Source organism: Gymnoscopelus braueri (genome assembly GCF_963280865.1).
Source record: "Gymnoscopelus braueri genome assembly, chromosome: 13".
Classification (NCBI taxonomy): Eukaryota; Metazoa; Chordata; class Actinopteri; order Myctophiformes; family Myctophidae; genus Gymnoscopelus; species Gymnoscopelus braueri.
In genome coordinates this window covers 1715851-1737147 of record NC_137615.1, presented here as the reverse complement: position 1 = coordinate 1737147, position 21297 = coordinate 1715851, and the positions used below count along the sequence as shown (strand labels likewise).

Sequence of the window (21297 nt, the reverse complement as noted above, 5' to 3'; positions counted from 1 at the left end):
TAATACGCACGTATGGACAGAAAGCCCTACTCACCTCGTTTCAATCCATGTGATCTGAAAGACTTGTGTTCCACTCTAGGTGTCATCTCAAAGGCTTATTCCTTCATTAATCCATTAAAATAAAATAAAGGTTTTTACAACTGTTTTTAGCTTAGAAATGGAGTGCGTTCTCTTCCCCTCTCTCTCCATGCTCTCCACGCGTTGCGTGGAGAGCGATTTGTTAGTCTGATTATTTAGTCTGCTTTTTTCAAAAGATTTTTATACATTTTAAAAGTTGTGAAATGAGACAGTCTTCATAAAGAATATTTTCTACTTTTGGTACTTTAAGTCAAGGGCGGAGTTTGAGAGTTGTGCATTGAGTCTAACAAGGAAGTGAGTTCAAGTGACAGTTCATATGAATGGCCTGTAGTTTCGCAGATTTACCCCTGGTGTCAGAAAGATGTTTTTTTGAAAGCGGATGGGTTTTTCACAAACTTTAGACTTGATTGTCTTACCTTATTAAACATTGTCATAAATACTATATGCTTCCAGTCGCTAGTTTAACACTTGCATGACGGCAGTTTGACCATCCCCTATGCTGCCTGACTTCAGATCCAAAAGACTGTTTTTTTCTGCTATTGGCCACCGTCTCCCTTCTGCGCTCCAGACGAGCTGACACCTTGTCCCCCGTGCTGCGGGGCACAGCGGGGGGTTCCATTGTCTTTCAAATATCTATTAGCATTTCAATTCCACTCAGCTCAGTGAGCTCACATTATATGTTGTTAGACTACATGCAGGCAGAAACATTATAATATAGGATAACTTGTTATGGTAGCTGCAGATCCTGTAGCCTATGTAGAATTTTTATGCAAAAAAGCGTATAAAACAGCGCAATCTGTAGCGTTACATTAAACTCTTGAGTGATACATGGATAGCCTATATGAACCACTAGCCTCTGTCTAATGTGACTGTCTCCATTGTCCAAAACACATGGATATCTCTTGACAATCCAATATTATTATATTCATAATAATATTCACATTAGTTGCCTAAGTAAGCGTCTCCTCTCCTCCTGCTATTTCAGCGCAACGAGTGAACACACATCGGTATGTTTCACACATGTGCTCAATCCTGTTCTACTGCTGCGCAAAATATCTGATCTACAGGCATAAAAGTCGCTGCGTGACCCGTTCTATGCTAGATCAGATCTGTTTGTGCAGCATATATGTAAAAGTGAAAGTAACATGCACGCACAGTGTTGCCAAATTTTGCGAGAGAGAGAGAGAGAGTGAGCGAGCGTGAGCAGCGCACATTGCTCCGATGAAATACAACATTTAGATTTAGAGGTTAGATTTATGGGGACAACACAGTTGTCCTTTTTGTTTCATTATTAGTATTAGCTTAAAGGAGAGAAGTTGCTTGGCCAGGCTGACTCAGTGAAATGCAAATGATCCATTAACTAGAACAATGACAGTCTCTGGGTGGTCTGTAGGTGTGAAGCCTCTCTGCCTGGGGGAGAGAGGGATGAGGGCGGTCTTAATAGCCGCAAAACAACGTCAGAGACGGTATAAGCATAGCTAATTTCATATTTATTTATGAGATGATTTGAATCGAATATTTAGGAAAAGTCATGGAAGGGGAACTTCCTCAGGAAAGTCATGGAAGGGGAACTTCCTCAGAGCTTCATGAGAAATGATAAACCACTTCAAATTCTCAAATTCGGTCAGATTGACCGCTTAGTCACGCAAGTGTTAAACTCTTCTTTCAATCATCATGATATGCGTTTTGGTAAATTATGGTCCCATTTATTTTAAAATTGACGATAAAGTAGCTTCTGCTTTAGGAGGGGCGGGATGATTTGATTGACAAGCTACACAAAAAATACCATTCATTCCCCGCCCCCGCTCTTGATTGACAAGCCACCCAGCCAATAGCATTCATTTAGGGATTGATTTCCTGGTTGGTTCCCATTGCCGGTTGCTTTTTTGTATATATTAATGATGGTGGATTTCAAATTCCTGAACAATCGGCTTTATTTACTGTCTGTAGAAACCAGGGTTGTGGCGTTGTCCATTAGTCTATGCTTTAAGTACATCGGATTGGGTTGATTAAAGTAACGACCAAACACACCCATGACTAATTCAGAGCCATTTTACCGCGTAGCACCTTGGCACAGTGAGCAGATTACCGCACTCATAATAGCAAAATGGCATTGGTCACGCCTCCACATCTTAAGTTAAGTAATAATACCTGGTGATAATTAAGACGTGCATAATAGGGCTCTAGATGTACAAAGGAGGAAAAGGAAAAATGGTGGCAGTGAAGGACACCTCCTTTCGTTGTAAATGTACATTTACCTCCCTAATGAAAACCGTCCCATACTTTAGTTCAGCAGCTACTGCAACACACACATGATCTGTTGAAGACATCACCTGTCTGCAATGTGTAACTGGTCTTAGGAAAGTCCTCTAAGCTTAACCCCAGAAATACCCCCCCCCCACCGCCCCACTGTTTACTGTACATACACATTCATTGCTTCTAGTGTTGATGATGTCTTGTTTATTATTGTATATAGTGTATGTCTTTAAAGGTCTTGATGAATTGAACACATGACCACAATGGAAACAAGTCCCTAGAATGTTTTGTGTTATCTGTTTAATCATCATTGTAAAATTGTACCACTGCACTTAATAAAGTATTCAATCAATCAGGGCGGCCATAGCTGAGTGGTTAGTGAGCCCACCTAGGGAACCAGAGGCCCTGGTTGCCCCAGGTACGATTCCAGGCCAGGCCAGCAAATGTGTCGATGAAATGAAATATGTCCCTGAGCAAGACTCTTAATTGCTCACAGGCCCTCATTGGAAACAAGACCGCAAGGACTTTCATGAACGGACCTGTTAAAGGAATTATCCTTATTGTCCTTATTCAGAAATCCTGTTTCAATTATAGAAATACCAAGACCTCTCATTTTAGGACCACATTTACCATTACATTATTTGTGTCCTCTGTTCTTTGGTCATTTAGAAACTCTTGCTCCTCAACTCAAGATGAATCTGAAGACAAAGTGTCGGCGTTTCTTCGAGTGGAACGAGGAAGAGCAAGTAAGCCAAACACCTCTGAAAGAGATCTTCACAGAGATCTACATCACAACGGGAGGGAGTGGACAGGGCAATATTGAACATGAGGTCAGACAGATTGAAGCTGTGTCCAGGAAATCAACCACACAAGAAACATCAATCAAATATGAAGACATCTTTAAACCTTCACCTCCAGAAAATGAACAGATCAGAACAGTGATGACAAAGGGAGTGGCTGGCATTGGGAAATCAGTCCTCGTTCAGAAGTGTGCTTTGGACTGGTCAGAAGACAAAGCCAACCAGAGTACTCACTTCATGTTTCCATTCACGTTCCGTGAGCTGAATTCTGTGAAGGAGGAGTGCAGCTTGGAGCAACTTATTAATGACTTTTTTGTTGAAACCAAGGGCGTACCAATCTGCAACTTCAACAATCCCAATACTGTGTTCATCTTTGATGGATTAGATGAGTGTAGGCCTCCTCTACACTTTGACAACAGTAAGATCATAACTGATGTAACAACGCCAACCACGGTGGCTCTGCTGGTCACAAACCTCATCAAGGGCAAGCTTCTTCCCTCTGCTCGCATCTGGATAACCACACGACCTGCAGCATCCAATCAGATCCCTTCTAAACATGTTGACAGGGTGACAGAGGTGAGAGGATTCACTGACCCCAAGAAGGAGGAATTCTTCATCAACAGATTCCGTGATGACAAGAACAAGGCCACAACAATCATCTCACACATCCAGACATCACGAAGCCTCCACATCATGTGTTACATCCCTGTCTTCTGTTGGATCATTGCTGCAGTTCTGGAGAACATGTTGACAGAACACGCGAATGTAGCACTTCCAAAGACCCTGGCTGCGATGTTCATCCACTTCATACTGGTTCATTCCAAACATAAGAAGGCTAAGTACGATAACAAAGCTCAGGCACATTCTGACTTGAATCCAGGTCAGGCCATTCTATCACTGGGAAAACTGGCCTTTGACCAACTGGAGAAAGGCAACCTGATCTTCTATGAAAAAGACCTGACAGGGTGTGGCATTGATATTGAAGAAGCAGCAGTGTACTCAGGAGTGTTCACACAGTTCTTTAAAGAGGAGCATGGGTTGCACACGGACAAAGTGTTCTGCTTTGTCCATCTGAGTGTTCAGGAGTTTCTGGCTGCTCTTTATGTATTTCACTCATTCATCAACACTGGTGTCAACCTGCTGCCACATTCCTTCCGGTGGTCTAAGCTCTTTACAAAGAAGGAAACTCGCTTCTACCAGAGTGCCGTAAACAACGCCTTACAGAGTCAAAATGGACATCTGGACTTGTTCCTCCGTTTTCTGCTGGGCCTCTCACTGGAGACCAACCAGACGCTGTTAGACAGACTGCTTCCTGGTATAAAGACACGGAACATGTCGCAGACCAATAAGAAGACAATTGAGTACATCAAGAAGAAGATCAGGGAGAATCCATCTCAAGAGAGAATCATCAACCTGTTCCACTGTCTGAATGAGCTGAATGATCATTCTCTAGTTGAGGAGATCCAACAGTACCTGAACTCAGGAAGTCTCTCCACAGACCAACTCTCTCCTGCTCAGTGGTCAGCTCTGGTCTTCATTTTGCTGTCATCAGGAAAAGAGCTGGAAGTGTTTGACCTGAAGAAATACTCTGCTTCAGAGGAGGCTCTTCTGAGACTGCTGCCAGTGGTCAAAGCCTCAATCACAGCTCTGTAGGTGAACTGATAACTGGATACATGTTATATATTATGTCATCTTATTTTATAGACAAAGAAATACAAAAATGTCTTATAATAACTATTGTTTCTTCAGGCTGAGTGGCTGCAACCTCACAGAGGGATGTTGTGAGGAGTTATCATCAGTTCTCAGTTCCAGCTCCTCTAATGTGACAGAACTGGATCTAAGCAATAATGATCTGCAGCCTTCCGGAATAAAACAACTCTGCGTTGGACTGGGGAGTCCTCACTGTAAAGTCAAGACGCTCAGGTCAGTATTCCTGAACCTTTTAACACATTGGGTGCCAGAGGTTTATTAAAATATTATACATTATACACAAAATATTTTCAGTGATCACCGTCCTCACGGTGATCCCCTCATTACACACATACAGGTCTCGTACAATCGGGGGGAAAAAATTTAAAACATTCGGAAATCCATTCCATAGTTGCAGCCAGTTGAAAATAGTTAAATTAACATTGTAAAAAAAAAAAGTGCACAGGAGCCGAGATACAGGTTTTTGAAGTCATAAGTTAACCAGGAGGTGGATTGGAGTCTAAATCTTGTAGGAGTGATATTTCCTGTTGCTGTGAAGGAAAAAAAAATAAAAAATTAAAAAAAAAAAAATATATATATATATAATGTATATATATATATACGGTTTTGGCACTCAACGTTAGTATGCGCAAAACCGTATATATACGGTTTTGGCACCCAATGTGTTAAACATGAGAACATTTATACCATGGCTCAAATACACATGGAGTTTGTCTGATTAATATATTTACATTTAATCAGGAGGATACAGACTATGGCATGTATGCAAATATCAGAGGAAATATAAATTAACACTTTAATTAGATTTTTTTCCAGGATATCAAAACATTGGAACATGTATTCAACTAGAACATTTAAAGAGGGCTATCGCCTTTTATGTCTCGCACCCCAATGGTAGGGTGATTTCACGTTATATGGGACATAATAGTGGGACAGTTATTATTTCTAATAATGATTTCATGTCAGCAAAATCAGTCAATATCCTAAACGGATCTTGAACTGCAGCTATAACACTTCACTAATCAGAAGTGGAGGCAACATGATTATAATAACATCTATTCGTGTGAGCACTGTTTTTGGGTTTTTTTTCCTAACATAATTTGAGTCCTCTAAAAACATTGCCAGTTTATGCAGCAGAGGTTCTACAGCATAAATCAGCCCAAACGTTGTTGTTTAGTATTGCATCCATAGTATTTCTACACATCCAATGTAGCTTTATTTGTGGAGGATAATCCTTCTTCAACCATCGTCATGAAGCTGGTTTCTTCCATTTGGAATATAAACACAACACAGTCTCACAATCTAAGTCATTATCAGTATTATATAAAGTGAAACATATTGTCATCATTATATATCTTGTACTGTTCCTTCATACTCCCATACATTACTTACTGTGTGGAAGTGTGGGGCAATACGTACAAAACAAACACAGATCCTATTTAAAAAAAAAACAGCAATAAGGATAGTTAACAAAGCTGAGAACCAACAAACCCACTCTTTATCACCTCTTTATGAACACACTGAAATTAAAGGACTTGGTTGATTTCAAAACCATCCAACTCATGTACAAAATATAAAACAATTGCCAAACAGTATCCAGAAGTTGTTTGAATGGAGGGATAGTAAATATGAATTAAGAGGAAAGTATATATTTAAAAGGTAAAAGGTTAGAACAAATGTAAAGCTTCACTGTATCACAGTTAGAGGGGTTGAATTATGGAACACCAGTGGTGAAAAACTGAAAAATTGCAGTACAATACGCAATCTTTTTTATTTTTTATAAAAACAACATATTGAAAGGATATTGCATTAAGCTCTGAAGATGAACACCAGAAGCTGTTACATGTATTTGTTTTCTTATTTTTATATTTCTTATTTTAAATTTATCATGATTATTTTAGGTATCTATTTTTGTCTTTTTAACAGTGTTCGAAATAAACAATCAATCAATGAAAAAGCCATGCGTGCTACATGGAGAGATGACATTCAATCTGCTCATATTGTAAACAAACACATCTGAAACAGACTTGACACAAAACCGTCAATGTGAAACTTTGCGACGCAATCACCAGGGGAGGAGCTTTACCCTGTTTTTTACTGGCATAGCCACGCCCCTGGCCTCACATGACCCTGTCTAAGCGATGTGATTGGTTAAAAACAAACTTTAATCTGGATTTGATTGGTTCTGGCCACAGACTAACCAGTTAGATTATAATCTCTCATCCCTGACCTCCTGATTATGTTTGGTACTCGGGGTTCGTTCCTAGAAATGTAGTGGAGTGAAAGTCATAGTAACACTGTGTGTGTGTGTGTGTGTGTGTGTGTGTGTGTGTGTGTGTGTGTGTGTGTGTGTGTGTGTGTATATGTATATGTGTGTGTAGGTTGTCAGGCTGCATGATCTCAGAGGAAGGCTGTTCTTATCTGGTCTCTGCTCTGAGGTCCAACTCCCATCTGGAAGTGTTGGATTTGACCTACAATCATCCAGGAGACATCGGGATAAGGAATCTGTCTGCTCTACCACTGCAGACTCTCAGGTATGGAGAGAACCAGTGTGTTTAGAGGGAATCATACTGTGATAATGTATAGTATTGTTTAATGCTGTAAAATCATTATCTATCATTCTTTCTAGTATCAAATATTATATTCAGCCCTGACTTTCCATCCCCCACCAAATGCTCCCCTCCCCCACGTTCTCTGTACATATATAGTTTTTGCTACTACTTTTACCGTTATGTAATGTACAATGGACCACAATGGAAACAAGCCAGGATGTTTGTGTTATCCTTTTGAGCATAACTTTTGACTGTACTATATGTACTGTTAACAATCTTGTTAACAATCAAACTATGTCTCTCCTCCACCCCAAGTGTTGAACATGGTGGGGAGTCCAGGCTGAAACCAGGTTTGAAGAAGTGTAAGTGTGTCTTCTGTTTCATTCATGAAATCAAAGCAGCACACATCCAGATATTTACTTTACTGTATACTTTCTTTGTTTATTTGGTTTGGAGAATGAACATTACTGAACGCTAAAAGATGATTTATGTATTGCATACACATGATTAAGTGTAAATATGCTGCAAATTTCCACCTGTAGTCCCAAAACATACAACAATACAAATACATAGATAACTAGAAAAAGTGCTCCTCGGAGCTCAGGTCTCCGCCAGGTCAGGTAGGTTATTGTGGCCTCCTGGTGGCGCTATGGCCAATGTGAAAAGGGTGTAATTTCTTCCTCGGCCTAGTGGGAATGTGCGTGCATTCATGAATTGAGGCATTTTGTTGCAAAAATGTGTTTTGCTAAAGTAGACCTGCTGGTGGCGCTATAACAGGGCAATGTGAAAAGGGTGCTATTTCTTCCGCGGCCTAGTGGGAATGTGCGTGCAAATTTTCACGGAAATCGTACGCTGCGTTCATGATTTGAGACATTTTGTTCAAAACGGACCAATCCTGCAAACTTTTGAAGCCAACCTTAGCCAATAAGGATGGAATATGAAATATCGGACAGATGCGTCTGTCCGATATATATTTATGATCACATAACTATAGAGATACTGTGTACCGATTTGCGTGATGTTTGGATAAAATCTGTGGGAGTAATATCCAAAAATGGGTTTTGCACAAATCGGCCTCCTGGTGGCGCTATAACAGGCCCATGTGAAACATTTGGGGCAGAGGTTCTGAATTGGCATCCAGGGAGTGTGTGTGCACAGTTTCACAGCAACTGGGCCAACGGTGCCGGAGATTAGCTGGTAACACACGGACAGGACAGACGGACGGACGGACGGACGGACAGGGGGCAAAACATACTCTCTCGCCATGCCTTTCGGCCTGGCAGAGACAATAAAATGCTCAATTAGAATCCGACAGAGGCTTGATAAAAAACAATTAAGAAAGCTTAAGTATAGAGTAAAACTAACTCAATAACAGCTCATATACACAGCAGCATGTGATATTCACTCATAAACATTCTACTGTGAATGCATGTTTGGAATATTTTTTTAAAACATTTTAACAACACAAATCTCGCATAAGGGTCCCTGCCACCTGTAATATTTTCAGATGGGAGTCCGCAGACAAATACAGATTAATTTGGGGGTCCTTGGCATGAAAATGTTTGAGGCACCATTGGTTTAAACAACAGTAGGAAGCAAGACCAACATTTGGTCTTGTTTATTTAATAAACAACTACACTTTAAAAACAAGCCCCAAAAAACCCACAAGTCGCAACTACCAATATTTGCAAGCAACTTTACAGCAAAACAAGCCCAAATCCACTTATAATAAGCAGACTTGGCAACACTGGGTAGGATGTGTGATATTGTACTCAGTGTTCGATTAGTACTGCGCTGCTTTCTGTGATCGATTGCACTTGCCTGTTCATTCATCTGACTTTCTTCTCAGTAGAAGACCCCAATGTGTCTGACTCCAGTTATTATAAAATAGATATAAGAGTTGACCCCAATGTGTCTGACTCCAATTATTATAACATAGATATAAGAGTTGACCCCAATGTGTCTGACTCCAGTTATTATAAAATAGATATAAGAGTTGACAGTGTCTGACTCCAGTTATTATAAAATAGATATAAGAGTTGACCCCAATGTGTAAAAGTCATAAAGCTTTTTAACACTGTTACTGAACAAACACTCTATAGTAATGATTACTATCACAATATAGAGCTATTTAACACTGTTACTGAACAAACACTCTGAAGCAATGATTACTATCACAATATAGAGCTATTTAACACTGTTACTGAACAAACACTCTGAAGCAATGATTACTATCACAATATAGAGCTATTTAACACTGTTACTGAACAAACACTCTATAGTAATGATTACTATCACAATATAGAGATATTTAACACTGTTACTGAACAAACACTCTATAGTAATGATTACTATCACAATATAGATCTATTTAACACTGTTACTGAACAAGCACTATATAGTAATGATTACTATCACAATATAGATCTATTTAACACTGTTACTGAACAAACACTCTATAGCAATGATTACTATCACAATATAGATCTATTTAACACTGTTACTGAACAAACACTATATAGTAATGATTACTATCACAATACATATCTATTTAACACTGTTACTGAACAAACACTCTATAGCAATGATTACTATCACAATATAGATCTATTTAACACTGTTACTGAACAAACACTATATAGTAATGATTACTATCACAATATATATCTATTTAACACTGTTACTGAACAAACACTCTATAGCAATGATTACTATCACAATATAGATCTATTTAACACTGTTACTGAACAAACACTATATAGTATGTTGCTCTCTTGTTTTGATCTCCTTCCCACTTGCCCCCCACCCCTCTTCTTCTCCCCCCCCCCCTCTTCTTTCTATGGAAATTAACGTTGCGATGGGAACGATGTACAAAAACGAATTTCACCCACTTCTTTACCTTGTAAACCTGTGATGTGACAATAAAACTGATTCTGATTCTGATTCTGTAATGATTACTATTATTCCGCCCTCGTCAAAAAGTTCCCCCTTTTTCACCTAGGCAGACAGACAACTGGGAGTCCTTTTACCGTTTCTCGCTGAGCGATGGATTTATTCCTCTCCACTCACAGTGTAGCAGGACACACACAGTAAAACTACAAAAAGGAGAAATAAACATTGATTGGTCATGTATACTGCACTATATACTGTACATTAAGCAGTGCTGCAAAATTATACACACATGACATGAATTTAAGCACAACCCCAAATAACAGGAAAGCAGCTACAATACAACCCAAATGAATATAATGCTGGCTGATGCAACACCAGCTAATGCCATAAACAAACAGGTGTAAGCTACAAAGTCTAATAAAGCACAACACTGTAGCCTAAGTTAGCAAATATCAACACAAAACATTTTTTTTTACAAAGAAAGGAATCCACAAACTTACAAGCAATGATCCTATGGTGATCACAAACAGAGTGGAGGTCAAACATCTGCTGTCACAACTTGCAAACTGAGCAGATCTGAGTATACTGAGGTATACAGGTGTTCCTAATTCCCCTTAATTAGGCCACATTTTGCCCACAGTGACAGAGGCTAAAGGGTTACCCAACATACACCTAGTGGCTCAACAATGAGATGTATAAAAATAAAATACAGAGTCCAGCACAACTCACAATATCACAAATATAGATCTATTTAACACTGTTTGTTACTGAACAAACACTATAGGGAGACAGAGATGAAGCAGGACCTTCACTACATATTGTATAACATTGTGTTGCAGATTAAACATGTTTCATAGATTTTATAGATAACTTCATAGACTTGTTTGACAACAACTATCATTGTATTCATGTTAACATGTATTTTCAGACAGTTAACCCTCAATACTTAGAAAACTTTTTTTCCCCTCTACACCAAACCTCTTTGTTAAAAATAGCAGATCTACAAGCTCACAGCGTGAGGCGCTGTGAGCTTGTAGATCTGCTACTTTTGGCTAAAAAAGAAAGAAAAGGTTCCTATCACACAAGGATTTGCCGGCCCCCCTGTTGTAACTCTGAGGACCCCCTAGGGGTCCCGGACCCCCTGTTTAAGACCCCTGCTCTATATCAATGATTACTATCACAATATAGTTTTAACCTCTTAATAAAACACTTTTAGTTTTAACCACAAAATATCACGTACCGTCCCTTTAATCGTAGTGGAGTAAAAGTAAAAGTGATGAATTACATCAACATATATTACGTTTAATACGTTACGTATCGTTTGTGTCAGGTGGAAATCTTAAACCTCAACATGGTACAATAAGTACTTGAGTAAAAGTACTTAGTTACTTTACACCACTGATTTATACACTGTCACTGTTACATTAACCCATTAAGACCTGAATCACGAAGTGATGCACTGTGAGCTGTGAGAACCACTGTTCCAAAACACAACAAAAGGACACTTTCCTGGTTTTAATGGGTTAACACTGAGGATGTGTGTGTGTGTGTGTGTGTGTGTGTGGGTGTGTGGGTGTGGGTGTTGTGATGCGTCTAGTGCAGTAGTTAGAGGGAAGGTTGCATGCGTACTTCCCACCTGCTTGCTAACCTCTCGCTTTCAGATACTGCCGCTGGCTAGCCCTTGTGGTGAACGGGGAAGCAGCCTCTGGTGTAAGTCTTCTCCTGCCAGTACACAGCCTCTCCTTCACCAAGACTCCTGCCAGGCCTCCACGTGGCCACGCACGGTAACTGGGGCCCTGCGGCCCCAGGCTAACATGGTAGGGGATCTCGGAGCTGCAGTGGTCCCCAGAGGCGTGATGTGCAGGCCCACAGTGTGGACACGCCCTGGCATCAGCCAACCACTGCCCCGCTGCCTTGTGGGTTAGTCTGGGAGGACAAAAGGCTAGGGGAGCACACCCTGAGAGAAAAGCAAGTGCTGGCAGGCGCACCATAGGCGGTCCTCCGACAGACTGGAATTCCAGCAGCCTCCTGCAGCTGTGAGGAGGTGCCGGTCGTCCTGGGTTCCCCTTGCCATCGGATACAGCTCCCCACAGCAAAGAAATGATGCTGGAGTATGCGCATCCCCTCCGTCACTTAAATAAATTCAGGCGCAGGTATCTGCTACTGGTACCAGTGAGTTCCACCACACATTATAGTCGAGTCTACTGGCGATGGGGTACCTGGTAACGGGGGCAGGACTGAATAATCTGGAAGCTCCTAGCTAGGTCCCTGCACAGTAGCGGCACAGGGCTATTTATGGTCGTCAGCAGCTGGGAATCTGAGCGGCAGCTGCTCCCGGCAGACCCCTGTGTGTCTGAGCAGCCCTATTAAGGACCACACTGCTCACCCCTGTTGGGGACAGGACTAGAAAAGGTGACCTAAACATTGTCCACTCAGACTTTTCCTGGATAGGTTACCGCACCTATCAGGATATTCCGCTCGCGGTCGAAAACAAGCAAAGATAAAACAAAACGGAAACATTCGGTTACGACCCCTACGACTGGCAACTTGGAACATCAGGACCCCTTTGGACTCTAGCCAAAACACTAGCAGGCCAGAACGAAGAACAGCACTGATCGCGGCAGAGCTTAAGCGCTACAACATTGATGTCGCTGCTCTAAGCAAGACCAGATTCCTGGGTGAGGGATCACTCAAGGAAGAGGGAGCCGGCTACACCTTCTTTTGGAAAGGTTACCCCATAGGAGGACAACACCTGCATGGCGTAGGCCTGGCCATCAAGAACTGCCTTCTGCCAAATCTCACTGAGACACCAACTGGCATAAACGAAAGGCTCATGTCAATCCGCATCCCCCTTGCAGGAAAACAACACGCCACCCTCTTCAGTGCCTACGCACCCACTCTGCCATCAGACGAGGACGTGAAAGACCGCTTTTATGAGGTACTGGATGAGGCCCTCCGCAAAGTCCCCAAAAGCGACAAAATCCTGCTGCTGGGCGACTTTAACGCAAGAGTGGGGAAGAACAGCGACTTCTGGAAAGGCGTGATTGGACAACATGGCGTCGGCCACTCCAATGCCAATGGGCTAAGACACCTAAGTCTCTGTGCTGAACACAATCTCACCATCACCAACACCATCTTTCAGATGAAAAATAAATACAAAACCTCCTGGATGCATCCTCGATCCAAGCACTGGCACCTCCTTGACTACATCATTGTCAGACGCACGGACCTGAGAGATGTTCATGTCACACGAGCCATGAGGGGGGCAGAGTGCTGGACGGATCATCGGTTGATCATGGCCATGCTCAAACTGAGGATCCGCCCAGCCATACGCCTCCGAAAGTCCACCAAGAGAAGGCTGTACTGTGCCCGGCTGCAGGAAACGGAGGCACGCAACACCCTCCGCTGTTCTCTAGCTAAACAGCTGGAAAACATTGAGCCTCTGCTCGGCATGGAGGGGACGACTACTGACAAGTGGTCCACCCTAAGTTCTTCACTTTATGAAGCAGCAGCCCAGTCTATTGGCTACAGGAGGAAGAAACACCAGGACTGGTTCGATGAAAACTCCATACACATCACCACTCTCCTCAATAACATGCATAAGGCCCACAAAGCCTCACTCAATAACCCATCTTCTGCCGCCCTGAAAAAACAATGGCAAGACCAAAGGAGAGAGGTCCAGCGTACTCTGAGGCAACTTCAAAACCACTGGTGGGTATCCAAGGCACAGGAGATACAATCCTACACAGACAGGTATGACATGCACAACTTCTATGATGTAATAAAAGCCACTCATGGCCCAAGAACCCATACTGTCTGCCCCCTCAGAACAGCAGATGAATCTTCCCTCATTAAGGACCAAGCCCTGATTGTCCAGAGATGGGGGCAGCATTTTGAGGCTCTCTTAAACCAGCCAGCCTCAGTTGATCTCTCAGTTCTAGAGGATCTCCCAACCCTGCCCACCATCCAGAACCTTGGCCTCCCACCTTCCTTCACCGAGGTTCATGCTGCTGTTCATAAGGGCACTGAAGAACAATAAATCCCCAGGACCTGACTCCATCCCTGCTGAGATCCTGAAGCAGGGGGGCTACCTGTGCACCAGAGCAATCCACCGTTTCATCTCCCTAATATGGCGGGAAGAAAGCATTCCTCAACAATGGAGGGATGCAAATATTGTCACCATATACAAAAACAAGGGAGACAAATCCATCTGTGGAAACAGCCGGGGCATAGCACTTCTCTCTGTTGCAGGCAAAGTCCTCTCGAAAATCATGCTCCACAGGCTTATCAAGACCATCACCGAAGACCTGATGCCAGAGTCCCAGTGTGGATTCCGGAAAAATAGAAGCACAGTGGACATGATCTTCACCTCGCGGCAGCTGCAGGAAAAATGCCGTGAACAAAAACAAGACCTATTCATGGCCTTTGTGGATCTCTCCAAGGCATTCGACACCGTCCACCGTGACCTTCTGTGGAGAGTACTTCTGCACTATGGCTGCCCGGTGAAGTTTGTTAACATCCTCCGGCAGTTCCATGATGAGATGAGGGCGACGATAGGTGGACTAGAATCTGCCTCCTTCGGAGTAGGTACTGGTGTGAGACAGGGATGTGTTCTCGCACCAGTTCTTTTAAATATCTCCTGTGTGTAACAACACTTCTGCACAAGGAAATGGAGGAGGGGAGTGGGGTGACCCTGGACTACAGACTGGATGGGAACCTCTTCAACATCAGGAGGCTCCAAGCCACAACAAAGCTCCAGACTGTACGCATACTGGAGCTCCAGTATGCTGATGATTGTGCCCTTGTGGCACACACACCAGAGGCACTGCAGGCCACTCTGGCGGCCGCTGTGAGAGCCTACAGCAGAATGGGACTGTCTGTAAACACCTCCTCTGCCAGTGGTCTTCAGAACCCCCACAGACACCACCAGTCTTCTCCGTTGCAGATTCCCCACTTACCATCGTTCCACACTTCAAGTACCTTGCAAGCATCCTATCAGAGGACTGCAGTATCGACAAGGACATCCAAAACAGGATTAAGCAGGCCTCATCCTCCTTCGGACGGCTGAGAAAAAGGGTTTTTAGCAACAGCAACCTCCACCTCCACACAAAAATTGCAGTCTACAGGGCAATATGCATTTCCACCCTTCTATATGGTTGTGAGTCATGGACCATCTATTCCGGACATCTGAAGATGATCGAGGCGTTTCACATCAGATGCCTCCAACGCATCCTAAAAGTGACCTGGCGAGACCGTATATCACACTCTGAAGTCCTCCAGAGAACCAGCTGCAGGAGCATAGAGGCCGCCATCATGCACCACCAGCTAAGATGGCTTGGATATGTCATCAGGATGCCAGCCAGTTGCCTGCCTCGTAAGACCTTGAATGGCCAACTCCACCTATAGGCCAACGTTCAGCAGGGGGACAGAAAAAGAGGTTGAAGGACCAACTGAAGACCTCTCTAAAGTGTGAAATTAAGCCTGCTTCCCTTGAAGATGCCGCTGTGGATCGCTCTTCCTGGCGTGGACTCTGCCAACAAGGAGTCCAACTGGCAGAGGAGAACCGAATGAAACAACACCTGGCTAAAAGTCAAAGAAGCCAAGTCTGCACCTGCCCCATCGGGTCAGGCATTCACTTGCCCTGTCTGTGGCAGACAGTGTGCATCCCGCATTGGATTATACAGTCATCAAAGGACCCACAAATTGTAGCAGAAGTCATCATCGGTCACGATGGACTACCATAAGCAAGTGTGTGTGTGTGTGTGTGTGTGTGTGTGTGTGTGTGTGTGTGTGTGTGTGTGTGTGTGTGTGTGTGTGTGTGTCAAATATAAACCTCATATAGAGCACTTATAGATCAGTTCAATAGTTTTGATTAATATGGAGATACAAGGTTTCTTCCTGACAGCAACGATATACTTTGTCTCAGTATGAAAAGTACAAATAACAGATCTACAAGCTCACAACACATCACCACATGTGATGACACATTGTGAGCTTGTAGATCTGCTATCTACTTTAATTAGATCTATCTAATTGAAGCATTATCTTATACTTTCTACAAGCTCATAGCGCGGCACCGAGTGCCGCGCTATGAGCTTGTAGATCTGCTATTTTTTTAAGAAATCATGACATTTTCATAAATCTTTGAATATATATATATTTTTAAAGTGAACATTTGTAACTACAAATGTCTTCTAAATCATAATTCTATACATATGTTGTTATAATATCAGTGGTTCTCAAACTGTTTCCATGTCAAGGACCCCCACAATTATATGGATTTGGCCGCGGACCCCCATCTGAAAATATGTTGTTCCAGGGACCCCCAGAAGCAAAGATTTGAGTTAAAAATGTTAAAACATAAATATTTATACAAAGATTTGCAAACAGTTTCAAGATTTTTCAAAAATAGCAGATCGGTGCCGCGCTATGAGCTTGTAGATCTGCTGTTTTTGAATAGCCTAAGTATAAAAGGTTAAAGTGGTTAAAATTAATGTGATGCTATATTAACACATTTTGCTGGGGACCCCCTGGAACCCCACTTTGAGAACCAATGCTCTAAACAACCTTCATAGTCACAGTGATTCATTTAAAGGGCCAGTCCACTGTGGTAGAGGTTTGGGTTGTGTAGTTACCTTGATGTCATGATGGAACTCCAAAGGACAAGAAATTTAAAATAATTTCTCTATTGATTAGAAATTAATAATTCTAAATATGTTCCTCATTGAATTACATTGTACGCTGAAACAGATCTCAAAGTCACTCTTTTATCACATAAACAAACACAAACAAAGCTGATTCAGACAATATAGAACATCACCAAACCCACTACTGAACATGTTTTATGCCAGGGACCCCCAGAATGTTTTTTTTTTTTTTAAGTTTCATACAATTTCATTTTTTTTCTTCAAATTTTTTCAGAAATAGCAGATGTACAAGCTCGCAGCGTGGCACGAAGTGACGCACTGTGAGCTTGTAGATCTGCTATTTATGAGAACCACTGTTCCAAAACACTAAAATCTAAACAAACAAAACATTTTCCTGGTTTTAATGGGTTAATAATAATAATAAACTTTATTTGTATAGCACCTTTCATGACATGAAATGCAGCTCAAAGTGCTTTACAGAGCAAGAATACAATTACAGATAGAACCAATTTAACAATAAAGCAAACAAAAATAAAATAAAATAAAATAAAAGCAAAGGCAAAAGCAAAGGCATAGAACAACATTAAAATAGGGAATACAGTGAGGAATTAAAAATCAACCAAAGAATCAGCTAAAATCAGCTAAATCAGCTAAAATTAAAAATCAACCAAAGAATCAGCTAAAAGCAAGAGTGAAGTAATAGGTCTTGAGCTGTGCTTTAAAGCTATCGACAGAGGCTGCCTGTCTTAACACTGAGGATTTATTTTGTCTCAGTATGAAAAGTGCAAATAACAGATCTACAAGCTCACAACACATCACAATGTGACACATTGTGAGCTTGTAGATCTGCTATCTAATTTAATTAGATCTATCTAATTGAAGCATTATCTTATACTTTGGCTATTCAAAAATAGCAGATCTACGAGCTGCTATATTTATAAAATGCTCATAGCGCGGATTTTTAACTGAAATCTTTGCTTCTGGGGGATTCTACAAATGTCTTCTAAATCATTTTTTTTAAACGTATGTTGTTATAATATCAGTGGTTCTCAAACTGTTTTCATGTCAAGGACCCCCACAATGATATGGATTTGGCCGTGGACCCCCATCTCAAAATATGTTGTTCCAGGGACCCCCAGAAGCAAAGATTTGAGTTACAAATGTTTGCTTTAAATATATATATATTCAAAGATTTGCTTAAATTTTCCGCGCTATGAGCTTGTAGATCTGCTATTTTTGAATAGCCTAAATATAAAAGTTGTTAAAATAATTGTGATTCTATATTAACACATTTAGCTGGGGACCCATTTAACCCATTAAGACGCATCTCTGTCATTTTAGATTTATTTGGCTAATCAAAAATAGCAGATCTACAAGCTCATAGCGCGGCACTGAGTGCCGCTCTATGAGCTTTTAGATCTACTACTTTTGAAAAATCATGAAAATGTTTGCAAATCTTTGAATATTATAGTTTTATAAAGCGAACATTTGTAAAATATTTTGTTCCAGTACAAGCTCGTAGCGCGGCACCGAGTGCCTGATTATTGAACAGATAAATAAAAGTTAAAATGACACCGATGTGTTCCTGGTCTTAATGGGTTAAGTTTCTAAATGTTCAGCATTAATAACATGGCCGACACAGTGACTCCAGGTGTAAAGTGTTTCATTAGTTGTGATATTTTGTCTTTTGTTTTTCTCACAGATTCCTTTCAGCTTTCACTGGATGAAAACACAGTGAACAACAACCTCATCCTGTCAGAGGAGAACAGGAAGGTGACTCGTACAGGACAAGACCAACATCATCCTGAACATCCACACAGATTTACCTCTAGGCCTCAGGTGTTGAGTAAAGAGAGTCTGCCTGAACGTAGTTACTTTGAAGTAAAATGGAGTGGACTGAGTGTTGGTGTAGCAGTCAGTTATATAGACATCAACAGAAAGGAGAGGGAGCTATCAGAGTTTGGTAACAATGACAAGTCCTGGATGTTAGATTGGTCACATGATGGTCATGGTTCAGTCTACAGGTTCAAACACAACAGCATTCAGACTAAACTGTCAGGACCTGATGCCTCCACAGTGGGGGGTAGGTGGGGGGGGGTAGTGGGCGTGTACACAGATCACAGAGCAGGTACTGTGTCTTTCTACTGTATTAATGACAACAAACAGACCCTCCTCTATACAGTAAACACCACCTTCACACAACCTCTCTATGCAGGGATACTGTGTTTTGGTACAGCAGAGGTGTGTGAGATCTGGTAAACGTATTGAAACACTTTCACCCTACAGATCAGTGGTGGAAAAAGTACTCACAGTGTAGAAATACTCTGTTACAAGTTAAAGTCAGGAAATCAAAATGTTACTTGAGTAAAAGTACAAAAGTACTGGCCTCAAAATATACTTAAAGTACCAAAAGTAAAAGTACTCATTGTGCATAATGTCTGTTTTCACAAGATCATAATGTATAAAAATCTTTTAAAAATAGCAGATGTACAAGCTCACAATGCATCGCATCGCGACGCATTGTGAGCTTGTAGATCTGCTATTTTCAAATGGCCAAAATGTATATAGGGCGGAAGTGGTTAAAGTATGTTCTATGATAATAATCTAAATCTACAAAGTAACTAGTAACTAAAGCTGTCAAATAATTGTAGTGGAGTAAAAGTACAATATTTGCCACTGAGAAGTAGTGGAGTAGAAGTAAAAAAAAAAAAAAAGATTATTGAAAATGGGAAATACTCCAGTAAAGTAAAACATCCTTAAAAGAGTACTTAAGTACAGTACTTGAGTAAATGTACTTAGTTACTTTACACCACTGCTACAGATACAGTATATACATACTACTGTACTTAGCTGACTGGAGTCCCCCAGGGGTCTGTACCCCCCCCTCCAGTGCAATGCTTGTAGATCTATTTTCAGACAGGGGGATGCGTTGTGAGCTTGTAGATCTGCTATTTTCAGACAGGGGGATGTGTTGTGAGCTTGTAGATCTGCTATTTTCAGACAGGAGGGGATGCGTTGTGAGCTTGTAGATCTGCTATTTTCAGACAGGGGGATGCGTTGTGAGCTTGTAGATCTGCTATTTTCAGACAGGGGGATGCGTTGTAAGCTTGTAGATCTGCTATTTTCAGACAGGGGGATGCGTTGTAAATTTGTAGATCTGCTATTTTCTGACAGGGGGGATGCATTGTGAGCTTGTAGATCTGCTATTTTCAGACATCAGGGGGATAATTGTTAGCTTGTAGATCTGTTATTTTCATGCAGACAGGAGGGATGAGTTGTGAGCTTGTAGATCTGCTATTTTCATGCAGACAGGAGGGATGCATTGTGAGCTTGTAGATCTGCTATTTTCAGACAGGGGGATGTGTTTTGAGCTTGTAGATCTGCTATTTTCAGACAGGGGGGATGCATTGTGAGCTTGTAGATCTAATATTTTCAGACAGGGGGGATGCATTGTGAGCTTGTAGATCTGCTATTTTCAGACAGGGGGGGATGCGTTGTGAGCTTGTAGATCTGCTATTTTCAGACGGGGGGATGCGTTGTGAGCTTGTAGATCTACTACTTTCAGACAGGGGGGATGCTTTGTGAGCTTGTAGATCTGTGATTTTCAGACGGGGGATTCATTGTGAGCTTGTAGATCCGCTATTTTCAGACAGGGGGGATTCATTGTGAGCTTGTAGATCTGCTATTTTCAGACAGGGGGGATTCATTGTGAGCTTGTAGATCTGTGATTTTCAGACGGGGGATTCATTGTGAGCTTGTAGATCCGCTATTTTCAGACAGGGGGGATTCATTGTGAGCTTGTAGATCCGCTATTTTCAGACAGGGGGGATGCATTGTGAGCTTGTAGATCCGCTATTTTCAGACAGGGGGGATTCATTGTGAGCTTGTAGATCCGCTATTTTCAGACAGAGGGGGATGCATTGTGAGCTTGTAGATCCATTCCACATTAAGTTAGCTCCACCATTGAGAAATTCAAATCCAAACTAAAGGCTCTGTTGTTGTTTGTTGTTGTTTTGTTTGTATTAGTTTTAGTTTTCTGGTTACGTAATAGGCTTTTATTATAGCTTTGTGAATAGATCTCACAGTCTATTTGTTGATATTGTCTCTTAAAGCACTTTGGGTTTTTAAATGTGCTGCAGTTTACAAATAAACTTGACTTGACAACCTCAATCTGTTTTTATTATTACATTACAGACCCCCAGAAGCAAAGATTTGAGTTACAAATGTTCGCTTTAAAAAATATAAATAATCAGCGATTTGCAAAAAGGTTCACGATGTTTCAAAAATAGCAGATCTACAAACTCATAGCGCTATGAGCTTGTAGATCTGTAGATTTTTGAATAGCCTAAGTAAATTATAAAA

The 21297-nt window shown here is 41.5% G+C and overlaps 1 protein-coding gene across 6 annotated transcripts in view; it reads left to right on the top strand.

Annotated features, from left to right (window-relative positions):
• LOC308098960 (NLR family CARD domain-containing protein 3-like) overlaps positions 1–21097 on the top strand; it is a 189232-nt gene extending 168135 nt beyond the window's left edge. For all 6 annotated transcript variants that reach the window (XM_080447435.1, XM_080447433.1, XM_080447436.1 and 3 more), the window contains 5 exons: positions 3004–4783; positions 4884–5057; positions 7226–7378; positions 7712–7758; positions 18638–21097. In XM_080447435.1, the coding sequence (XP_080303561.1) occupies positions 3004–4783; positions 4884–5057; positions 7226–7378; positions 7712–7758; positions 18638–19194 (2711 nt within the window). In that variant the 3' untranslated portion in view covers positions 19195–21097. The remainder of the gene's footprint in view (positions 1–3003; positions 4784–4883; positions 5058–7225; positions 7379–7711; positions 7759–18637) is intronic.
• Positions 21098–21297: the final 200 nt, after the last annotated feature.